Source organism: Theropithecus gelada, chromosome X, assembly GCF_003255815.1.
Source record: "Theropithecus gelada isolate Dixy chromosome X, Tgel_1.0, whole genome shotgun sequence".
NCBI classification, from domain to species: Eukaryota; Metazoa; Chordata; class Mammalia; order Primates; family Cercopithecidae; genus Theropithecus; species Theropithecus gelada.
The window spans coordinates 43,736,011-43,760,447 of record NC_037689.1 but is presented as its reverse complement, the minus strand read 5'-3'; the positions used below and the strand labels follow the sequence as shown (position 1 = coordinate 43,760,447).

The following is a 24,437-nucleotide window of genomic DNA, read 5'->3' as shown; positions in this document are numbered from 1 at the left end:
TAAATGAAAGTGAAAAACCGACACTGTCGATCTCTTCTTTGCCTTGCGCATCACCATCATAACTCTGAAGGTCCAGCAACACCAATCCATGTGGGTAAATTCTCAAATTGGCAAAGCTACAAAGGAAAATATAATTTTAAGCTTAAGAATTGTATCAGGGCATTCAAAAAAAAAAAAACCAAAAAACAGAGAGAGAGAAAGAAACAGAGATGTCACCCAATTAAAAGACCACTGCTCTTTATTTCCCTAAAACTATACAGTTAACCATTTTGCTTTCTTACTAGGGCTGCGTCTTGCGGGGAGAAACTACCAATCATTTGTGGACGGTTTAGAGGGCATTACCAAAAGTTAAGGTTTTCAAAACTGGTTCTTGGGCCCAGAAAGTGATTCAGTAGCAGTTATGTGAATCTAATTTTTAAAAAGGTTCTCTAGATAATTTTGCCAGGTTTAGTAACCACTGCCTTAATACGAAGGGAGTGTGGAGAAGGGTATACTGGTTTCTCCCAATTAAACTTTAGAGTTCAAACCAGAGTCATTTTTTCCTAACTGCAGGCTGGTGGTAGGTAAATTAATTTAAGTAAGCACTCTGGAAAATCCAGGCCAAGTGCCTGCAAACCTAATCCATCCCACAGTATGTTTTTGTAAAGCCTGCAGGCTAAGAAAGAATGGTTTACATTTTCAAAGAGTTTTTTTAAAAATGTGACAGCAACCTTTACAGAAAATTTTCTGACCAGTCCTTTTTATTTTTTAATGAAATAAACATATTTGAGTGTATCACATGCACTAAGATGTACTCGATAAAACTTTTGTTTCAGTTACACGCTTTTTTTTTTTTTTTTTGAGACGGAGTCTCACTCTGTCTTGCCCTGGCTGGAGGGCAGTGACATGATCTCGGCTCACTGCAGCCTCCACCTCCTGGGTTCAAGCAATTCTTCTGTCTCAGCCTCCCAAGTAGCTGGGACATCAGGCGTGTCCCACCACACCCGGTTAATTTTGTATTTTCAGTAGAGACGGGGTTTCACCATGTCAGCCAGGCTGGTCTCAAACTCCTGACCTCAGGTGATCCACCCGCCTTGGCCTCTCAGAGTTGGGATTACAGGTGTGAGCCACTGCACCTGGTCTACGCATGTATTTGTTTTGCATTTACACAGATGTGTATTTCCAGGGTTATGATTACCTCCTACTATAAATTATAGGTAAAGAAATGTTTGAAAAATACTAAATTAGAAGATGAATTATGCTCAGAGAATACAGACAGTGTGCTTGGATTAAAAACAAAAACAAAAACAAAAATAATAAGCTAGGCACAGTGGCACACGCCTGTAGTCCCAGCTACTTGGGAGGATGAGGCAGGAAGATTCCTTATGCCTGGGAGATCGAGGCCGCAGTGAGCCATGATCGCACCACTGCACTCCAGCCTGGGCGACATAGTGAGACCCTGTCTCTATAAAAAATTTAAAATAAAACAAAACTAGTTAATTTTTCACCTTCAGCCCTTAAGTGACCTCAAAAATCAAGTTCTTGCCCACAGTCCACAAACTCTTCTACACCGGAATGAGAGGATCATCTTTCCTTTCCCTCCTTCACTGGCAGCAGAGAGGAGGGGGGAAGGAACAACAGAGAAATAATGTCCCCTTTATCCACTTGGGTGGTTCTAGCATGAACACAGAGAATGCTAGAAGGCAGAGTCAAGGATTAAGGTGCTCCTAGGGATAAAACCAGAACTACAGGGGGAAAAATGTGCCCAGGGTCGGGGGGAAGGGAACAGAGAACCCGAATAAAGGTGGCTCAGCTCCTTTCCCCAAGCCCATGCATGGGTAGGAGAGGTGAGGTTTCAGGACAGGCACCTCGGGGTGGGTACCAGTTGACCAAGTGAGAGAGGAAGGAGACCAAGTAGAAAACTCTTAAAAACTAAGCTGGCTAGGCGCAGTGGCTCACGCCTGTAATCCCAACACTTTGAGAGGCCGAGGTAGGTGGATGGCTTGAGCCAGGAGTTTGAGACCAGCCTGGGCAACATGGTGAAACCCCGTCTCTATTAAAAACACAAACTTATCTGGATGTAGGGGTGAGTGCCTGGAATTCCAGCCACTTGGAAGGCTGAGGTGGGAGAACTGCTTGAACCCAGGAGGCAGAGGCTGCAGTGAGCCAAGATTGCGCTACTGCACTCCAGCCTGGGCAACAGAGCAAGACTTGGTCTCAAAAACAACAACAATAACAACAAAACCCTAAGCAGTTCATTTGGGTTTTTTTTTGTTTTTGTTTATTGCTTTTCAAAGCAGTTTCCATACAGCTCTTGTCACTCAAAAACCCCTTCTGGGAGGAATTCTAAATCTTCTGTACAACTGGAATTGGTGGCTATGGCAGAAACTTCAATAATTGTCACAGAGAGGTAGGCAGGGCCCAGCTGCAAAGGCCTTTAGGAGATAAAGTGCAACTTTTCACCTGGTGCTGGCTGAGGAAAAAGTGCAACTTTTCACCTGGTGCTGGCTGAGGAGCCTGCCACCGGAGGCCGTGGATGATGAGTTCCGATTTGCTGTGGTCCCCAAAAGATGGACCACAGTAAAAACAGTGAGAGGCGGCAGGTACAGGGAGGGGCTGAGTGTAATCCTGCAGGAGCCAGAGGGCTCTAGGACAGCTACAGCCTCTGCTTCCAAGAGACCATCTGGGTCAGAGCAGGGAAGGAAAGGACATAGGGGAGAGGAGGGTTTGGTGGTAGCATTCATATAAGGAAGAAATCATCATCTTAGATACATTTGCGGTATCTACTAAACACACAGGGAGGTTTGCTGCACAGTTAGAAATACAAGTCTGGGCTTGGGGAAGAAGAGGTTCGGATGTCTTTGAGAGGTATCAGGATAGAGAACACCAATTAATGCCACAGGAGTGGGCCATGGAGACTTATAGAGAGAATAATGGAAGGGGCAGTGAGCTCAAAAAGTACAGGTTTCCCTCATCTCTAGGTCTCTGGAATATAATGGAGGTGGCTACTTTTTCCTTTAATAGAGAAACAAAGGGAGAGAAAGTAGGACATTAAGGAAGCCACGTGGAATTCCAGTACTGGGTACCTATTGAGGTAACAGAATAAAAGTCATCGAAAATACCCCATCCTGGAGTTCACATTTTTATTTATTTTAATGTTTATTTCCATAGGTTATTGGGGAATGGGTGGTGTTTAGTTACATGAGTAAATTCTTTAGTACTGATTTGTGAGATTTTGGTGCACTCATCGCCCAAGCAGTATACCCCGCACCCTATTACATTTCTAAATTGATAGTGCAAATTACTAAGAATCTTAATTAGTAGTTTTACATACTAAGCCAGTCCAGATACAATACAAACCAAGATTTAAGGAAATACCAAGAGCTCAACGCACTGGTTTCTTGTTATCAGTCATTTCTTAGTTTAGATTTTCTTCTGCATTTCACCATGGTCTGCAGTAGCTGATAATCAGTCATAACAGTGCTACTCAAAGTGTGGTCAGCTGTCCAGCAGCATCAGCATCCCCCGGGAGCTTCCTGAAAACTCAATCTGGGCCCGGTTGCAGACCCGCTTATTGCATCAAGAACTCTTGCGGTAGGGGCCCAGGGGATCATTGCCTGCCATTTCAAGCTGCTTATGCCGCCAGGGGTTCTTGGTCCTGGCCACATAGAACCACTGGGGCTTTGGAGGAATCCAGATGTCCAGGCCCTGTGACCTCAATTTCTGGGGGAAATGCCCAGGCACGAGTGTTTCGTGAAAGCTCTCCAGAAACAGTGTAGAGAAGGGACCTGGGCTCCCCCCACCCCAATAACACACTTATTTCCAGAAATACCAGGCTCTAGGAGCCAGGAAGATGGCAAAGCGCTGCTTGAGGCTCTGTGCAGGCTGCCACTGGGGCCCTGCAGCACTGCTGCTGGCCAGCCTAGAGCAGGTACCCTCAGCCTGCGCCCACCGTACTCTGACCTGAGCAAGAGTGTCTGCAGCTCAGCATCCTGCAGCGAGAAGGCCCCGGCATGCCCACTACGGGCCTCTGCTGCAAACTAGTGGGTCCTCACAGGTGGTGGGCACCCCAACCAATCCACATCCGGACCCCACCCCCTCTGATATCATCCTTGCTGACCAAGAGACCGGGAAACACTAAGATAAGCAGCATCCTATGGTAAATCTTACTCCAGGGACTTAAGAGGCTGAGTTTCACTGTAAACTTTTTACTCCAGGGAGTTGACCTACCACTTGCATGAGCCCAATGAGCGATCCTGCCCCTGTCGTACTATTACGCTAAAGTCCCCGCCAAGAGCGGGCTCACCAGCCACTTCAGGGTGCATACATTAAGCAGGAGGTCTCACTGCATCTGCACACCACTAACTAGGTGCGTACCTGTAATTACACTCATCTACCTCATGAACTGTTCACATCACTCCCTTCAAAACATCACCTTGGGGGAGTCAGCCACAAAACTTTTCCTGGGCTGCCTTCCTTATGCTCACTCTGGGAATAAGTCTTAACAAAAAACTTGTCTGGGAAACATGTTTGGCCTCCTGTCAATCTCTATATACATGAGAGCTTAAGAACCTGTGGTCAGTAACGCCACCAGGAGATTCTGATGTGCAGAATCTTGAGAAGCACCAAGTTCCAGCCCCATCCTAAAAGATGTCAAAGGAGAAAAACAAAAGCCAGGTGCCACCCCCATCCTCCACTCTGTCACCCACTCTGCTCATAAGTGACCAGATATGAAGAACAGCACCGGAGACTGCTCACCTGCCGTTCTTGTTTGTGTAGGTTGCTAAATAGCCATGGTCCTGCCAGGTGTGCACCGACTCCGCCATTCCTTGCTCCTGGAAAATGGACTGGAGGCCTTTTAGAATGGTCTCACCATCAGCTGGAGAACAAAGGGAAGAAGGCAAGATGGTCAGAAAGAAACATTCAGAAGGAGGGCCAATGAGGCACAGTTTGAGGACTGACCTTTAAAAAAAAAAAAAAAAAACCTGAACAAAGTTGTCAGTGTCACTTATCCCTTGTCATGACATGAGTGATAAACATTCTCCACCCTGCAAGGAAAGGCGACACAGACCACCAGATTACGTGATGGTAAGAACACAAAAGCCGACCACAAATAGCTGTGCCAAGGATGTAGACATATTCAGCCTAGAGACAGCACAACAAAATATTCACTCTAAGCAGAAATTAAAGAAATGCAAATAAATGCAAGAACAACAAATGAGATTCCACTTCAGGTTAAATAAATTAATGAGGACACTTGGTACTAGAAAGGTGATACCTGTCCACTGCTGATGAGTAATATAAATGACAAGCTTTTTCCCCCATGTTTTACAAAAACGATGTGCTGCTTTTATAACTGGAAAAAAATATCCAACAGTAATCCTCAGTAACATAGCTCTCAATGGTACAAACTGGACAACGATTCCATATGGGACAACCTGCTGGCTTGTCGGTCTCCCTACCCCACCTCCATGGTCGCAGAAGCCAATCTTCCTGTCTCCCATCCTGCCCACAGTCCTACTCCCAAAAGTGCAATCAGTGTTCCCACATAAAGTACATTAACCTCTGCAGGTTCACTTGAAGCCAGGATCTTCAAGGACATCCAACATTACAATACTTAGAATAAGGGGTAAATGCAATTTGTTCTCTAGTTCTATCTACAAAGCAGGCATTCCCTAATAAATGTAAAACAAAGAACCAAGATATGACAAGAGGAATTACTCTTTACTTTCCCACCAGCCCTCTGAAGGCTGGCTCCTGTGAGGGGAAAAACAGCCTGGTAAATATCAAAACGAAGCATCTCTGTGACCTGAACAGAGGTAAAAGAAAAAAATAGAGTCACAGCTGACTGCAGTGTGATTTGCCAAGAAAATTACATTAGAATTTCCGCCATAAACTAAGTAGTGCTGAAACTAGAACTGGAATGTTAAGGATTTTTTCACTATGCATAGTCTATCTCTAGTGACTCAGAACTGTGTTCCCAAGGCCACTGAATGAAGGCTACAAACGGGGAGTTCGGAGGCCAAAATGGACAGATATGTCTCACTCTGGCTTGCACAGACTTTTTTTTTATTTTTTGAGACCGGATCTCCCTCTGTCACCCAGGCTGAAGTGCATTGGCGTAATCTCAGCTCACTATAACCTCTGCTTCCTGGGCTTCAGTGATCCTCTTGCTTCAGCCTCCCAAGTAGCTGGGACTACAGGTGCCTGTCACCTCGCCCGGCTAATTTTTTTTATTTTTAGTAGAGAAAGGGTTTCACCGTGTTAGCCAGGATGGTCTCAATCTCCTGACCTCATGATCTGCCCGCCTCAGGCCCCCAAAGTGCTAGGATTACAGGCATGAGCCACCGCGCCCAGCCCATGCCCAACTAAATTTGTACATTTTTGGTAGCAATGGGGTTCCACCATGTTGCCCAGGCTGGTCTCAAACTCCTGAGCTCAAGCAATCCACCCGCCTCAGCCTCCCAAAGTGTTGGGATTACAGGCATGGGCCACTGCACCCAGTCCCTGAACAGACTAAAGTGTAAATTAGTTGCCATTTAAAAATCAGAAGATTTCACTCTCTCCCACTGTAGTGGGTATAACGGTGGCCCCAAAAAGATATATCCACATCTTAATCTCCAGAACCTGGGGGTGTGACTTTCTTTGGAAAAGGGTCTGTGTAGATGTAATTAAGTTAAGGATCTTGAGATGAAAGCATCTGGATTATCCAGGTACCCAGACCCTAAACCCAATGACAAGTGCCCTTATAAGAGACAGAAGAAAAGATACAGGGAGAAAAGGGGGCAGGTGACATAAGACGGAGGCAGAGGTTGGAGTGATTAAGAGCCACACGCCAAGCCCAGGACAGCTACAAGGGCACCAGAAGCTGAAGAGGCAAGGATGGATTCTCCCCTAGAGCCTTCTGGGGAAGCAAGGGCCTGTCACGTTTTGATCTGAAACTTCTGGCCTCCAGAATTGTGAGAGAATACATCTCTGCCATTGTAAGCTATCCAGTTTGTAGTACTTTGTTACAGCAGCCCTAGCAAGCTAATACACCTGCCCAAAATTCGTTTTCAACTTTAACAACAGCAAACAGAATACTAAAAGTGGCAGTGAAAACATAATTTAATTTTCAGAATTGCCAACCAGAGCAGTTGATAGCCCAGCCAAAACTCATGGACAACATCTGGAACAAAACTAGATGACAGAGTGTAACCCTAAATTCCCAAATGGGTATAGGTAGAAATAAATGGGCCACAACCCTGAGACCCGTGGGGTATCAGCAATTGAGAGAGGAAGAAGAGAAAAAGCAAAGGGACTTCAGACAGCCCTAAGAACTAGAGGAACCCCTTCCAAAAGTCACCAACAGGTGTTCACCCCCAAAGAAGTGGTTTCCTCCCCCTCAGAATGCAGGGGTCTGGCTAGCCAAAGCGAGGATGCAGCTGAAACTTGCGAGGACTTGGGTAGGGATGGATGTCAGGGTGGTCAAGCCCTACAGATGGCCAAAATCAAAGAATCTCCAAGAAAAAGTCCCACATCAGGGAGAGACTACCAGTACAGAATCCACGTCACACTTCCACAGCAGCACAAGCCTCTGTAAACACCGAGCAGTGGTGGCCCAATGAATCCTTAAGCTCTCATTTGTTCCTAGCAAAACTGTGCCTCTGGGAAAGTCATTTGGCAGAAAATCATCTAGCTTGCTTTGCTATTCTGAAATTGGTTTCAGGAAATTAAAAGCCAAGGTCTGAATTATATCCCCAGAACTGTAGCATTTAAGACTGAATTCTACTTCACTAAAATAAATCTGATTTCAAACTTGGTAAGATAAACTAACCTTGTTCAGTTTACGTTTGTCACTGAAGTGTGGTGGGCCAGCCCACTGTGGAGGTGGCTTGAGTGTACTGAGCCAGGCAGAACTTTCCCTGAATCTGAAGAGCCATTCTAAAATTAAGCAATCCCTCCTTGGCTAGAACAGATGTTTTCTGTTTTGAAAGCATATAAAACAAATAATCACTCCTGGGAAATGGCCTCAAGATGGTTCTGTTGGCACATTACAAAACAGAACCCAAACCCCCATGCTGGTGAACGAACAATCTAGACAAAGCCACCCTGCGTGTAATTGACCAGGTTGTGCAGTGAACGAGGACCCTGGCCTGGGTGGCTGAGCTGGGATGAACCTCATCCCTTAGGCCAAGGAAAGGGGGGTCTTTGTCCGATCTATGCAAAGGATTTGACTGCTGGCCAAGCCCAGTGTACTGGCCATCCTCTTTTTCTAACTGGCACAATTAACAAAAAGGCACCGTGTGGACTAAAGAAAGTCCTCCGGCCAGGTTTCAAACTGAAGGAAAAACTACACAAGAAATCTGATTTGAAGCATTACTCATTCCCACACTATAGGCTTACCCGCCAAGTTCAGTAAAAACAGGCCAAAACTGAACGTGTTTCTGGAAGCTCATTTACCCACAAGCCCTGTTCATTTGTGCGGCCGCCGGGTCCCCGTGGGCATCTGAGTATGCTAGCCCTGCCAGGAAGGTGTCTGCAGGGCCTTATACGGACACCATCATTTTGCCCACCATTCACCTCCCTTCATCCTCACCTTCCTCCTGACTGGGGTCTCCCCTGTCACCCAGCCCTTGGGGAAGACACTCCAGGGAGGGGAGCTAGAGGTGAAAACTCCGCAGTAGTATCTCTTTCCAAATCAGGGCTTTTTAAGGCAAAACAAAGCAAAAGCATGAGGTGGCTCCCTTAGTCATCTTGATCCCAGGTGCTCAATAAATGTTTTGTGGGCAAATAAAAAATTATTTTATTTGGCTGAATTCATCATCCTTTATTACTATATCTTTGCAGAGGTTCAAGAACATCTAGACCAGTGGTTTACAATCCTAGCTGTGCATTATAATTCACCCAGGGAGGCCAGGCATGGTGTTTCACGCCTGTAATCCCAACACTTTAGGAGGTCAAGGCAGGAGGATCGCTTGGGCCCAGGAATTCGAGACCAGCCTGGGCAACGTGGTAAAATCTGTCTCTACCAAAAATACAAAAACTAGCCGGACATAGTGGCACGTCCCTATAGTCCCAGCTACCCAGGAGGCTGCGATGGGAGGAACACCTTAGCCTGGGAGGTGAAGGCTGCAGTGACCCATGATTGCGCCACCTCACTTCAGCCTGGGCAACAGTGAGATCCTATTTCAAAAAGTAAATAATAATCACCTTGGGAGTTTTGAAAAATTCCAATGCCACACATTAGGCCAATTAAGTAGAAATGTGGGGGTGGGACCCAGGCATCAGTATTTTCAACAGCTCCCTGGGAAATTCCAATGTCCAGCCACAGTTGAGAACCACTAATCTGAATCACCCAACACAAAAAAAAGGAAAAGAAACCCCCTACCATTTCCAGACCACTTATACTCATTAAGCCACCAAAAAGTTATAGAAAATGCTCAACAGAAGGGCTGAGAAAAGTTAGAACTCTTTATTAACTGAAGCCAAGGGTAACCTGGCACATGCCCCAGAACATGCTTTGGAATTATTCCAAATTTCAACCTTTATGCCTGCCTAGCATGGAACTTGTAAAATAACCAAACAAATCAGACTTGCTCTATCAGGGTTCCTTGCTATCAGGGGCAAGGTTAACAATGTGGTAAGAAAGGCTGCCCCGTCTTTGTCTTTCACAGGACTTTGGTAACCCATCATACCCAGTAAATGTCAGGAATGCCTTTGCTTGTCAATAAAAGACCCCCCACCCCAACTGCCCCAAGGGCAAGAGAGGGGCAATACAATCACTTGAGAACTACTACATGCTCCATACTCAGGTGAAAACGAGCCTGAGGTCAGAATATACCCAAACTTGAGAACACAGGACAGCAAGGTCGTAAATGTCCACAAATCAGAAGAAAATGTGAAGATAGAGTCAAATGCTAAAAGAGCTCATCACACTACTTTCAAGGAGACATAGTCATCCAAACTAGGCCGATGGAATGTTCTTCTTTGGCAGAAGTTCTCAGAAAATTCACTTCAATGGCCAAGCAAGAACAATATATTGCAACTAGTAGATCACTCAGCCTTCCAAAGTGCTCAGAAACACAGTGACTTCTCCCAAGGCAAAACATGTCCTTTGTCTACTGAACAACGCAATGCCCCCATTTCCAGCCCACTGCCTACTTTGTGTGTTTGTTCAACAGTAACTTAAAATGAATAAACTGGTCCAAATTAAATACAGCACTACTAAAGGAAAGGAAGGGAAGACAGGAAGGGGAAAGAATCAAGTCCTAAGCTTCACCTCCTGCCTCATTTTCTACCAGGGAACCATTTATATGCCCGTCTTGGAGAACCTCATTCTTCCCACCCTGAGTATCAGCTCCAGATGCCCGAAGCCCAAATCTGTGTATCTAGCTGGAACCTGCCTCCTGTGCAACTGCTCCCAGCACTGTTCCAATCACAAGTCTCGGATTAAAATCAGGCTTGTTACTTCCCTACTCTCGTCAATGGTTACATCACCAGCCACTTAACAGTCCCCATAACAGGCCCCCTCAACCCTCCCACCAGAGTCTCTCCACCCCACCCAAACTTGCTGGCCAGGACTTTTCACTTACAGACCTAATTTCCTCATAAAATAGAAACACTACTTTGTAGGGTTCCTCTATAGAACCCAGAATCAACGTCAGTTCCTTCCTTCCCTCGTGGTTTTGTACTGCTATTTAATCACCGATCCATATGGTACGCAGCCCTGTGTGCATAAAGCAGATCAGCTGTACTAGCCAACCTTACCAGGCCAGGGAGTCACTCTGAATCAAAACCACACCTGGCAAAACAAAACAAAACAAAACAAAACAAAACAAAACAAAACAAACAAAAAAAGACATGCATGTTATATTCCTGCTCCTCCTTCAGCTTTCAGATCTAACATCCTCCTTAACTAAATTCCATTAGAGGCTGCCCTAAGGAAATACGCAATTCTCACACATCCAGAAAGACAAAAAACAACAACAAAAAACCTCTCTACTTGTGACCTTGGCTTGTGACTGTTTTTTCAACTTCATAAACTTTAGCTAAGAAAACTCAGGCCATGAGCACACTGGGTGCTTTCTGAAGGCTACACAACTCCAACTGTCTTGTGTGTAGTCACCATCCCTCCCCTTAGGCAGAGCCATCAGACTCGACAGACCAAAGCCTTGACATTCTCCTCTGCAAAATGAGGCGGTTGGAACAGATTTACATTCACACTCCTTTCAGCTCTCTCATGGTCAAGGAGCACCTGGCTTGTGAAGTTGGGAGATGAATTTCTATTCTCGCCAAGCATATTTTTAGTTATGAAGACTGAAAATTTCATACCTCACTATCAAGCCCCTTTCCCTCCTAGGTCTCTCCCAGAACTGGCTCCAAGGAGTGGTTAGTCATCCCCATCATCGCATCATGCCAAGTGATAAGACCCAAAGCTGAACCTCCAGCCCACCTACTGCTCCAGCAACTGCAGCCCCAGCCACCATAGAACTGCCGAGATTTCTAGAGCTCCATGCCCTCACTCACTCTTTATTCTCAGTGCTCCTACACACACACACACACACAGACACTCACGCCTTCCCCACCCATGCTTACCACTTTGCCACCTAAGTCCAAGGGCCCCCCCCCCCCCGCCAACCTTTGGTCAGGCTTACACCCAGCCCCTCCCTGCCTGCTCCTTTCAGAGATCTGCACTCTCTCCATGGGAAGACGGTGTGCGAGCTGGCTGGCAATAGAGCCAGTCTGCAAATACCCTGCAAGGGGAAGCACAAATGCAGGCATCCTTTCTCCTAAACCCCAGATCCTAACGTCAGATAACCTGAGAGCCAGGCTCAGGTTGTGCACAATTTCCCTACACACATAAAGCAGCTTTCTGGTTTTTCTTGATAGACCCCAAACCTAAAAGAGGAAAGGAAACTGGATTCCAATCCAATTTGAAATCAGGTAGCTGCTTTAAAAACCCGTTCAGATGTTTCTAATCTTGATAATAGTGGTGGTTACACAACTGTATGCATTGGTCAAAACTCAGAACTGGTACACTAAAATTTACATAAATTACACCAAGTTAAAGAAGTACCTGTTCAGGAATCAAGTTAAAGAAGTATCTCTTGAGGAGTCACCAACGCCACTGGCATAACCCCTCTGGAAAGAATGACAAAGAGCACAGCATCCCTCAAGTCTCCTTTTCACCCAAACCCATGGCTGAGCACTGCCTAAGGGTTTGAGAGCATCTTTTGAACTCAGAATGTGCTAGGTCCCTCAAAAGCATGAAGACTGACAGGCAGCAGGTCCAGATTACAGAAATCAAGTGATATGCAAAAAAGCCTTCAATTTCACAAAAGAAAATTTTAGTTTACAATTAAAAATTTAACTTTTTAATTTTAAAAAAGGATCTGCCTATTAGACTTCTCAGATATTAGAAGCTTAATGAATTTCTAGGTCAAGCAGGTGGTCCTTTGGCATTCCTTAACGGCTTGGCTTTACAGCCCTATATCTAGTCCTTTTTACAACAGCTGCATGATGATGAAATGAAGCTCATGACACACAACCCAAGCCGACACAGATGTTCACAGTAGCATGATATGTAATAGCCAGAAAGTAGAAATGACCCAAACTTCCATCAAGTTATAGATGGATAAGCAAACTGTGGTTATCCATGCACTATTCAGGCATAAAAGGAATGAAGTACTGATACACACTATATACAACACAGTCAGACCTTAAAAACACTATGCTAAGTGAAAGCAGCTTTCGCTATGCTAACGGAAAAAAGTAATTCTATTTGTTATGTCCAGAAAAGGCAAATTCTCAGCTGGGCGTGATGGCACATGCCTATAATCCCAGCTACTAGGGAGGCTGAGGCAGGAGAATCGCTTGAACCCGGGAGGCGGAGGTTGAGGTGAGCCGAGATGGTGCCACTGCACTCTAGCCTGGGCAACAAGAGCGAAACTCCACCTCAAAAAACAAAACAGAAAAGGTAAATTCATAGAGATGTAAAGCAGATTAGTGGTTGCCAGAGGCTGGGAAGAATGGTGGGGAGGAATAAGGGTGATGGCTAAGGGGCACAGGGTTTGTTTTTGAGGTGATGAAAATGTTCTAAAGTTGACTGTCATGATGGTCACACAACTCTGCAAATATCCTGAAAGCCACTGAATTGTACATGTTCGATAAAGGAGTTATATGGCATATGAATTATATCTCAATAAAGCTGTTCCCCCAGAATCCCAAACTAACAAGCTGAGCCTTCAGAATCCCACTTACTGCAAGGTTGCCAAGGCAATGGAGAAGTCTCAGAAGTTGGTTTCTCCACTGGCAAGCCACATGTAGAAGAAAGAAAATGGATCCTCATCTCTCACCTTATACAAAAAACCAACTTAAGGTGGATCAAAGACTTACATCTAAAACCTGAAACCATAAAAATTCTAGGAGATAACGATAACATCAGAAAAACTCTTCTAGGCACTGGCTTAGGCAAAGAATTCACGACAAAAGAACCCAAAAGCAAATGCAACAAAACCAAAAATAAACAAACAGGACCCAATTAAACTAAAAAGTTTCTGCAGAGCCAAGGAAATAATCATCAAACAGATAACCCAGAAAGTGTGAGAAAATATTTACAAACTATGCATCTGACAAAGAGCTAATATCCAGAATCTACAAGGAACTCAAATCAGCAAGGAAAAAAACAAATAATCTCATCAAAAAGTGGGCAAAGGACATGGGCAACAGACAATTCTCAAAAGAAGATAAACAGCCAACAAACATGAAAAATATGCTCAACATCACTTGTTATCAGGAAAATGCAAAAACCACAATGAGATACCACCTTACTGCTGCAAGAATGACTATTATTAAAAAGTTAAAAAATAGATGTTGGTGTGGATGTGGTGAAAGGGGAACACTTTTACACTGCTGGTGGGAATATCAACTAGTACAACCACTGTGGAAAACAGCATGGAGATTCCTTAAAGAACTAAAAGTAGACTTACCATTGCATCCAGTAGTCCCATTACTGGGCATATACCCAGAGGAAAAAAAGCCACTATCTGAAAAACAAAGCTGGGCGCGGTGGCTCACACCTGTAATCCCAGCACTTTGGGAAGCCAAGGTTTGAGCTCAGGAGTTCGAGACCAGCCTGGCCAACAGGCTGCAAAACACATTATTTCATTCCTTTTTATGGCTGAGTAGTATTCCATCGTATATATACCACATTTTCTTTTTTTTTTTTTTTTTGAGACGGTGTCTTGCTCTGTCACCAAGGCTAGAGTGCAGCAGTGTGATCTCTGCTCACTGCAACCTCCGCCTCCTGTGTTCAAGAGATTCTCCTGCCTCAGCCTCCCAAGTAGCTGGGATTATAGGTACGCAGCACCATGCCCAGCTAATTCGTGAATCCCCATCGTGAATCCCCAATCGTGAAACCCCATCTCTACTAAAAATACAAAAGTTAGCCCAGCGTGGTGGCACATGCTTGTAATCCCAGCTACTCGGGAGGTTGAGGCAGAAGAATCACTTGAACCTAGGAGGCGGAGGTTGCAGTGAGCAGAGATCAGGCCACTGCACTCCAGGGTGGGCAAAAGAGTGACTCGGTCTTAAAAAAAAAAAAAGGCCATTATATGAAAAAGACATGCATACACGTTTATAGCAGCACAATTTGCAATTCAATTTGGAACCATTGAATTTATTTGAAATTCAATTTGGAACCATTGAATTTATATGAAAAAGACATGAATACACATTTATTGCAGCACAATTTGGAACCAACCTAAATGCCCACTGATCGAGTGGATAAAGAAAACGTGGTATACTGGCCGGACGTGATGGCTCATGCCTGTAACCCCAGCACTTTGGGAGGCCAAGGTGCGGGGATCACTTGAGGTCAGGAGTTCAAGACCAGCCTGGCCAACATGGCAAAGCAGCATCTCTACTGAAAACACAAAAATTTGCTGGGTGTGGTGCTGCGTACCTATAATCCCAGCTACTTGGGAGGCTGAGGCGGGAGAATCACTTAAACACAGGAGGTGGAGGTTGCAGTGAGCGGAGATCACACAGCTGCACTCCAGCCTGTGTGACAGAGCAAGACACCGTCTCAAAAAAAAGAAAATGTGGTATATATACCATGGAATACTACTCAGCCATAAAAAGGAATGAAATAATGTGTTTTGCAGCAACTTGGATGGAACTGGAAGCCATTAGGCTAAGTGAAGTAATTCAAGAATGGAAAAACATATCATATATCCCCACCTATAAGTGGGGTGCTAAGCAATGAGGATGCAAAGACATAAGAATGCCATAATGGACTTTCGGGGCTACGGGAGAAGAGTGGAAAGCGGGTGTGGGAAAAAAGACTACATATTGGGTACAGTGTAGACTGCTCGAGTGACAGGTGCACAAAAATCATCATTAAAGAACTTATCCATCTAACCAAAAACCACCGATACCCCAAAAACTATTGATACAAATATTTTCAATTTTTTGTCCCAGCTACTTGGGAGGCTGAGGCAGGAGAACCACTTGAACCCGGGAGGCGGAGGTTGCAGTTAGCCTAGACTGCACCACTACACTCCAGCATGGGCGACAGAACAATACTCTATCCAAAAAAAAAAAAAAAAAAAGCATATAGCAGGGCAGGTGCTGTGGCTCACACCTGTAATCGCAGCCCTTTGGGAGGCCAAGGCAGGTGGATCGCTTGAGCTCAGGAGCTCGAGACCAGCTTGGCCAACATACAGTGAAACCCCATCTGTACTAAAAATACAAAAAAAAAAAAAAAAAAAAATTAGACAGGCGTGGGGGTGGGCACCTGTAATCCCAGCTACTCAAGAGGCTGAGGCAGAAGAAACACTTGAACCCAGGAGGTAGAGGTTGCAGTGAGCCAAGATTGCGCCACTGCACTGTCTGGGTGACACAGCGAGGCTCTGTCACACACACACACACAAAAGTATAGGACAAAAATGGATATATTTTGGGGTTGTCGGTGCTTTCCAGGTGCTTCTGCAAACAGGTGTATTATAGCCTATATACAACCAGATTTTTTCTATCTTTTTGGAAAACATCTAAGGTGGCAACGATATTAAAAACCTGGCCTATATTCACTGTTTTCTAAAATGTAGTAATTTTAACTCAAAGAAGTCATATAATCTTGATTTCTTATTGAGATGACATTTAATTGTGCCATATCACTTCTGTCTGTGCTCATATGCAATCACTCACTAAGGCACACATACCTACAGTGAGTCCCAATGAGTCAGGTCCTTGAATAATATCCTCCCCTTGAGTGTGGGTAGGACTCATGACTTCCTACTAATCAATACAGGATGGCAAGGTGATGAGATTTCACCCCATGGTTATGATATGATAGACTCTGTTTAGCACAATGGAGTAAGAGATTTTTCTCTTGCCTTGAAAAAGCAGCCACACTGTGAACTACCAGGTGGAAGACCAGGTGGCTAAAGGCCGTGGGCAGTCTCTAGGACCTGAGGAAAGCCCACAACCAAGAGTCGGTAAGAATCTGGTTTCTTCAGTCTTTCAGCTGCAAGAAAGTGGATTCTAATAATCTGAATGAATGTGGAAAAAGATTCTTCCCCAGCAGAGCTTCCAGATGAAAACACAGCCCAGCTTCTGCCACATCCTTTTGAGATCCTTAGCAGCAGACCCAACTGGCCAGGCACAGTGGCTCACGCCTGTAATCCCAGTACTCTGGGAGGCTGAGGCGGGCAGATCATCTGAGGTCAGGAGTTCGAGACCAGCCTGGCCAACACGGCAAAACCCCGTCTCTACTAAATACAAAAAAAAGTAGGGTGTGGTGGTGTGCACCAGTAGTCCTGGCTACTTGGGAGGCTGAGGCAGGAGAATCACTTGAACTCACGAGGCGGAGGTTGCAGTGAGCCAAGATGGCACCACTGCACTCCAGCCTGGGTGACAGAAAGAGATTCCGTCTCAAAAAAATAAATAAAATAAAAATGGACGCAGCTGAGCCATTCTCAGATTATTAATCCACATAAAATGTGATTATGTGTTAGGTGACTACATTTGTGGTAATTTATCGTACAGCAATAGAAAACTAATACATACATTCTTACAAAAAAATAATAATAATAATTGGTTTCTCCTTCCCCTCCACCACAAGCTGCCCACTAGGCACAGGCTCAGATGCAACATGCATCAGGTAAAGAGGCTGCTGTGGTCTTCTCTAAATGTCCCCATCCATCATAGACTACCAAGTATCTGAGTGACTGTTGTGGGAGAGAATCAGTAAAACATATCTAAACAAAGGTTCTTTGGCCTCAAGGGCTGGGTGGTAGGGAGCGCAAACATGAAACAAAGATTGAGAAACAATCTTTGTCACTGCACAATTACTGTCGCTACACAGTGAGGTGGCTGGTGCCCAGTTCCCACACAGCTTTCCTAACACTAAAGTGCCTGCAGCCAGTCTCAGGTCTCGGTGAGGTATGGCTGCAAAATACAAACAGGGGCCAGTATGGCTGCAAAATACAGACGGGGCCAGGCGTGGTGGTTCACACCTGTACTCCCAGCACTTTGGAAGGCCGAGGCTGGAGGATCACTGGATACCAGCCTGGGCAACATGGCAAAATGCCATCTGTACTAAAAATACAAAAGGCTGGGTGTGGTGGCTCACGCCTGTAATCCTAGTACTTTCAGAGGCCAAGGCGGGCAGATCACAAGGTCAAGAGTTCGAGACCAGCCTGAGCAACAAGATGAAACCCTGTCTCTACTAAAAACACAAAAATTAGCCGGGTGTAGTGGCGCATGCCTGTAATCCCAGCTACTCAGGAGGCTGAGGCAGGAGAATCGCTTGAACACGGGAGGCAGAGGTTGCAGTGAGCCGAGATTACACCACTGCACTCCAGCCTGGGTGACAAGAGCAAGACTTCATCTCAAAAAATAACAACAATAAAAATAAAAAAACTAGCCAGATGCCGTGGTGCATGCCTGTAGTCCCAGCTAGTCAGAAGGCTGAGGCAGGAGAATCGCTTGAGCCCAGGAGGCAGAGGTTGCAGTGAGCTGAGATCTCGCCATTGCACTCCTGTCTGGGTGACAGAAGAGGGACAGTGGCATGAGAAATTTACAGGACTTTAATTTTTATAGCATGGTTTCTGATATTCATAGAGAAGAGCAACCAGACAAGAAAAATTAACTACGGAAGAAAAACACAACACCAACACAGAAATGACACCCAAGCTTTTTTCATGCAAACATGCATTAAGGGAAGCCATATGGGCATGTTTACAGAGTACCAGCCACAATGGCTTAAATGTGCTGCTAATTATTTCACTGCCCTGCCTTGTCATTCCCACTGCAAGGGAGAGCATTTCCCACAGATGGGACTGGGGAGGGCAGCACCTTGCTGGTTGCCAAGTGATTCAAACTCACCCATCCTCACCCTTCTGATTTAACCCATATGGAGTCTAGCCAAGACCTAGAAAACAAGGCACAGACAAGATAGTATACTAAAGCCTGCCTTTCCTCTGGAAGGAACATTATCTATTAGTTTGTGGCTGTGAGACACTGAATAACCAGGCCACTTGACCTCTCCTGGAAGGAATCATGCAAACAACACAAGGTATCCTACGATGCTCTTCAGTGGGCCCCGTCAGCTTAAGGACCATGTTTTTTTGAGAAGAGGAAGGAATAAACTCTGGCCCAGAGCTGTGGAAGAGAACCAAGGCAGAGGATTAGGAAAAGAGATAAGAACCCACAGAAAAGCAGGGGGTGGGGATCATGCTACAACCCAACAGAAAGTTAGAGAAGTAACAAGAAGAAGGTTTTGAAAGGGGACTTGCAGTGTTTGAGGTCAGGGAACAGGAGATGAGTTAGGAATGCATCTGGACCAGGTAAAGTGACCAGCCCTTACTTTTAGTTCAAAACTGGCATGTGACATGTGGAGACGGCCCCAGCCACCAACCTACCTTCACCCCCTCATGACAGAGGGGCAGGCTGAAACAGAGGACACAGGCTGGCCCTGGTTAAATGACAATGGTTTCCTTTAGCTCCATCCAGAAGGGGAAACAAAATTTCCTTGCCAAAGTAGAAACCATGGGACTGCCAGTTTCATTATATGGGAAGGATGAAATATGCTTTCTGAGCACTGCATCACTATCACGAACATCCAGCTTTCTTCTCACTAACCTTAACTGGGCAGAATCCCTTATGGGTCATACCATTTTTGTGTTTAAAAATAATTCAAGGCCGGGTGCAGTGGCTCACGCCTATAGTCCCAGCACTTTAGGAGGTCAAGGTGGTCGGATCATTTGAGGTCAGGAGTTCAAGACCAGACTGACAAACATGGTGAAACTCCGTCTCTACTAAAATACAAAAATTAGCCAGGCATGGTAGCGGGTGCCTGTAATACCAGCTATTCGGGAGGCTGAGGCAAGGGAATCCCTTGAACCCAGGAGGCAGGGATTGCAGTGAGCCAAGATCACGCCACTGCACTTCAGCCTGGGCAACAGAGCAAGACTCTGTATCAAAAAAACAATACTTCGAGGGTTCTGTCTGAGCATCTATGCCAGGCTGTGAATCAACAATGAAATAGCATTTCCAAAGATAAAACAGTTTGGACTCTGGGAATTGTGTGGTGTTAAAAATACAAATATATATCATATTTATATTAGATGGTCCTTGATACACATGTCACGAAGGAGGTCCCTCTGCCTTCCCTTCCTGTGGCTTTACCAGGGTACTATTAGCCAAGTCCACATTCAACTGGGCCCCCAAGGAGATTACTCAGCACCTAGGAGGTGCTGGACAAGTGCGTGCCACTGGAGAATAAAGATGAAAGACAAAAGACACAAGTCACAACTACTCAAACACGGAGAGGGCTGTGCGCTATGATGGATTCCAGATGAGAAGGCAGCCATGTGAGGGGCTTGGAAATCTGTACCTCAAAATTTTTCCAGATGACTCTGAAACAGGCAACCAAAATCACTGTACCTAGATGGTCTAAAGGCGGGGTGAGGGGAGGGGGGCAAGCTTTTTCTGTAAAGGGCCACGTGGTAAAGCGTTCAGGCTAACTCAGGTTTCTGTTACATATTCTTTGGTGTGTGTGCTTTACAACCCTTTTAAGACGTAAAGATCATTCTTAGCTGGAGGGTCACGCAAAACTAGGCCAGATTAGCAGAATCTAGTCCAAGAACTTCAGAACATTCTTAGCATTTGAAACTAGAATAATCTGAAGAATATTTCCTATATTCAAGTTAGCAATTTATTGTGTTTAAAAAAGAACAGCTAACAACCAACATAACTAAGACTCCTGCTTTTTAAGGAATACGTGGAAGCAACATTATCAACTAGTATTAACAGAAACCGCATACTAAAGAATGAGAATACTTAAGAGTACCAAATTCCACTTTAAAATCTCAAATCCCTAATCCGCACTAGTACTTCAAGAACCTAGAAAAAGAGAAAAGCCCAAAGCAAGAAGAAAAGGATAACAGCAAAAAAAAAAAAAAAAAAATCAATAAAATTGGTAAAAACTAGAGGAGAAAAAAATTAAGCAAGGAGCTATTTCTTTGAAAAGATTATTAAGATAAACTCTAGCAAGACTTACAAAGAAAAAAAACAAAGATTGCCAATATTAGGAATAACAGGAGATATCACTACGGACACCCTGGAAGCACCAGTAGGATAAGGGAATACTACAACTCTACACACATAAATGTGGCAATTTAAGAATGAAATGGGGCAATTCCTCTAAAAACACAAACTAATGAAATAGGAATGAAAAGAAATTAAAGAATGTGTAAGCAGAAACTCAGTTGTACGTAAGAAAACCCAATTCCCCCTGAGAAAGAGAAAGAGCTGGAGTCCTTTAAAAATTAACTGCCTGTTTTTCTGTGCCTAGTGAGCCTTATCTCTCCTCCTTTCCCAGGCATTGTGAAGACCCTGTTTCTCTAGCTGTGCAGCTGCAAGGTCACTAGACAGATAAACTCAAGTCATAAAACATGTTTTTCCTTGAGAAGTAAGAAATGATGTAATGCATGTCTCAATTACTTGAATAACTGTCTTTGTTTCTTGCTTCTGTAATATGCTTCCCCCTGCACAGATCTCCCCCAGTCCCACGAAATGCTTAAAAGGTAATTAACTCTTTGTTCAGGGCTCAGTCCTTTGGATGTTAATCCAACTGGGCCAGTGCACCTAAATAATAAATATCCTCATGAACCCCATCAGTCTCTCTGATTTCTTATCAATTCCACTACACTACCACAACTCACCCAATATGAAATAACCTGAAGAGTCCTATAACTGTTAAAGAGACTGAATTTATAGCTTAAAAACTCCAGAAAGAGGCCAGGCATGGTGGCTCACGCCTGTAATCCCAGCACTTTGGGAGGTCAAGGTGCGTCAACTGCTTGAGGTCAGGAGCTTGAGACCAGCTTGGGCAACATGAGGAAGCCCTGTCTCTACAAAAAATACAAAAATTAGCCAGCGATGATGGTGCATACCTGTAGTCCCAGCTACTTGGAGGGGAGGGGAGGGGTGCTGAGGCAGGAAAATTGCCTGAGCCCTGGAGGTCAAGGCTGCAGTGAGCTGAGGTCACACCACTGCACTTCAGCCTGGGTGACAGAGCAGAACCCTCTCTCAAAAAAACACTCCAGAAAAGAGATGTTGAGACGAAGATGGTTTCACTGGAGAGTTCTACCAAACATTTAAAGAATTAACACCAATTCTACACAATCTCTTCCAGAAGGGAAGGTCTCCCTATTTTATTAAGCCAGTATTATGCTAATACCAAAACCAGACCAAGACAGTCCAAAATAAATTCTATGCACCAATATCCCTCATGTCTATAGACACAAAAATCCTTAACAAAATCATTAGCAAATAGGACTCAGCAATATAGAAAAATTACATGCCACTACCAAGTGAGATTTATTCCAGGTGTACAAGGCTAGTTCAACATTCAAAAAAAAAAAAAAAAATGTGATCCACCATAATAGGCTAAAGAAAAAACCCCACATTTTATATTAATTTATGCAAAAAAGAACCTGACAAAATCCAACACTCATTCAAGATAAACACACAAAAATGGGAATAGAAGAGAGCTTTCTCAACTTGATAAAGGGTATCTATAAAAAACTTACAGTTAGCATAATACTCAAAATGGTAAAAGACTGCTCTCCCCCTTAGGTCCAAACAAGGCAAGGATGTCTGTTCTCACAGCTGCTATTCAAGGGTAACCGAAATATAGCCAGCTCAGTAAGGCACATAGATTAATAACTTGCCCAAGGTCACGTACACTAGTAGGTAGTGGAACCAGGATTCAAACCCCAACAGTTAGGCTACAAAATTCAGTGTTTTTACGCACAACACTGTTATATATGCAACAAGAATAAGCAAGCCATTTGTACCATACATCAAAGTGGTTATCTACTTGCCATAGTATCAGAGCTGTATACCCCCTTTCTTTATATTTCCCTAACCCCATAGTGTCAAATGAGCAGATGATGTAAGAAGACAAATGCACAAACCACAACTTGAACAGTTCCTGCAGCCTTCTGAAGCAAAGCCAGACCCTTTGTTCAAAGAAATAAATTACAGGAACTCCACTAAAAATTTAACAGTCACAAAATTCTTTCTTTTTTTTTTTTTTTTAAATAAAAGTCCCTAAACCTGACAAAAACAAGCAATGGGTAAAGGATTCCCTATTTAATAAATGGTGCTGGGAAAACTGGCTAGCCATAATCAGAAAACAGAAACTGGACCCCTTCCTTACACCTTATACAAAAATTAACTCAAGATGGATTAAGGACTTAAATGTAAAACCCAAAACCATAAAAACCCTAGAAGAAAACCTAGGCAGCAATGCCATTTAGGACACAGGCAAGGGCAAAGACTTCATGACAAAAAAACACCAAAAGCAACTGCAACAAAAGCCAAAATTAACAAATGGGATCTAATTCAACTAAAGAGCTTCTGCAACAGCTAAAGAAACTATCATCAAAGTGAACAGGCAGGCAACCTACAAAATGGGAGCAAAGTTTTGCAATCTACTCTTCTGACAAAGGGCTAATATCCAGAATCCACAAAGAACTTAAATTTACAAGAAAAACACAACCCCATCAAAAAGTGGGTGAAGGATATGAACAGACACATCTCAAAAGAAGACATTTATGCAGCCAACAAACATATGGAAAAAAAGCTCATCATCACTGGTCATTAGAGAAATGCAAATCAAAACCACAATGAGATACCATCTCATGCCAGTTAGAATGGTCCTTATTAAAAAGTCAGGAAACAACAGATGCTGGAGAGGATGTGGAGAAATAGGAACGCTTTTACACTGTTGGTGGGAGTGTAAATGAGTTCAACCATTGTGGAAGACAGTGTGGCGATTCCTCAAGGATCTAGAACCAGAAATACCATTTGAGCCAGCAATCTCATTACTGGGTATATACCCAAAGGATTATAAATCATTCTACTATAAAGACACATGCATACGTATGTTTATTGAGGTACTATTTACAATAACAAAGACTTGGAACCAACCCAAATGCCCATCTATGATAGACTGGATAAAGAAAATGTGGCATATATACACCATAGAATACCATGCAGCCATAAAAAGTAATGAGTTCCTGTCCTTTGCAGGGACATGGATGAAGCTGGAAGCCATCATTCTAAGAAAACTAACACAGGAACAGAAAACCAAACACCATATGTTCTCACTCATAAGTGGGAGATGAACAATGAGAACACATGGACATAGGAAGGGGAACATCACACACCTCGGCCTGTCAGGGGGTGGGGGGCAAGGGGAGGGAGAGCATTAGGACAAATGCATGCAGGGTCTAAAACCTAGATGACAGGTTGACAGGTGCAGCAAACCACCATGGCACATATATACCTATGTAACAAACCTGCACGTTCTGCACTGCATCCCAGAACTCAAATTAAAAAAAAAAAAAAAAAAAAAGTCCTGTCATATTCTTGCATCTCATACCAAAGGGAGTTAATAGTAAGCTCTTTCCTCTCTCTTCTCAACACCAACTCTCAAGCTCCAAATTAGACAAACCCCCACGAAGGAACAAACATTTGGACTGACAAACCCATGACCATCTTCCTCAAAACCCCACATGCAACTGGGCCACTTAGCTATTGCATTATACAGTTAAAAGATTCAATGTTAAGCCATTTATGAAACTTCAGACAGGTACTGCGGTGTGCGCCAGTAATACCAGTGACTCAGGAGTCTCAGATTGGAGGATCCCTTGAGTCCAGGAGCTCAAAATCAGTCTGAGCGACACAGCAAGACCCCATCTTTGAAAAATAAAAACAAAAAACCATGCTACCACTGTTTCCAAAGCATGATCCAAGGCACTGGCCCTGAAAATATAGGTTGCATATCCTTTATCCAAAATGCTTGGGACCAAAAGTGTTTTGGATTTTTTTTTTTTTCCATTTTGGAATATCTGCATTGCACTCACTGACTGTTAAGTCCCTAATCTGAAAATCCCGAATCA

At 44.1% G+C, this 24,437-nt stretch overlaps 1 protein-coding gene across 2 annotated transcripts in view; it reads right to left on the bottom strand.

Moving 5' to 3' along the window:
* SMS (spermine synthase) overlaps positions 1 to 24,437 on the bottom strand; it is a 56,705-nt gene that overhangs the window by 22,640 nt on the left and 9,628 nt on the right. The window contains exons 2-3 of one of the 2 annotated variants that reach the window (XM_025372510.1): positions 4,738 to 4,858; positions 23 to 116 (exon numbers count right to left, since the gene is read on the bottom strand). In XM_025372510.1, coding sequence (XP_025228295.1) covers positions 23 to 116; positions 4,738 to 4,858 — 215 coding nt within the window. The remainder of the gene's footprint in view (positions 1 to 22; positions 117 to 4,737; positions 4,859 to 24,437) is intronic. The other variant, XM_025372511.1, reaches the window with a different exon arrangement.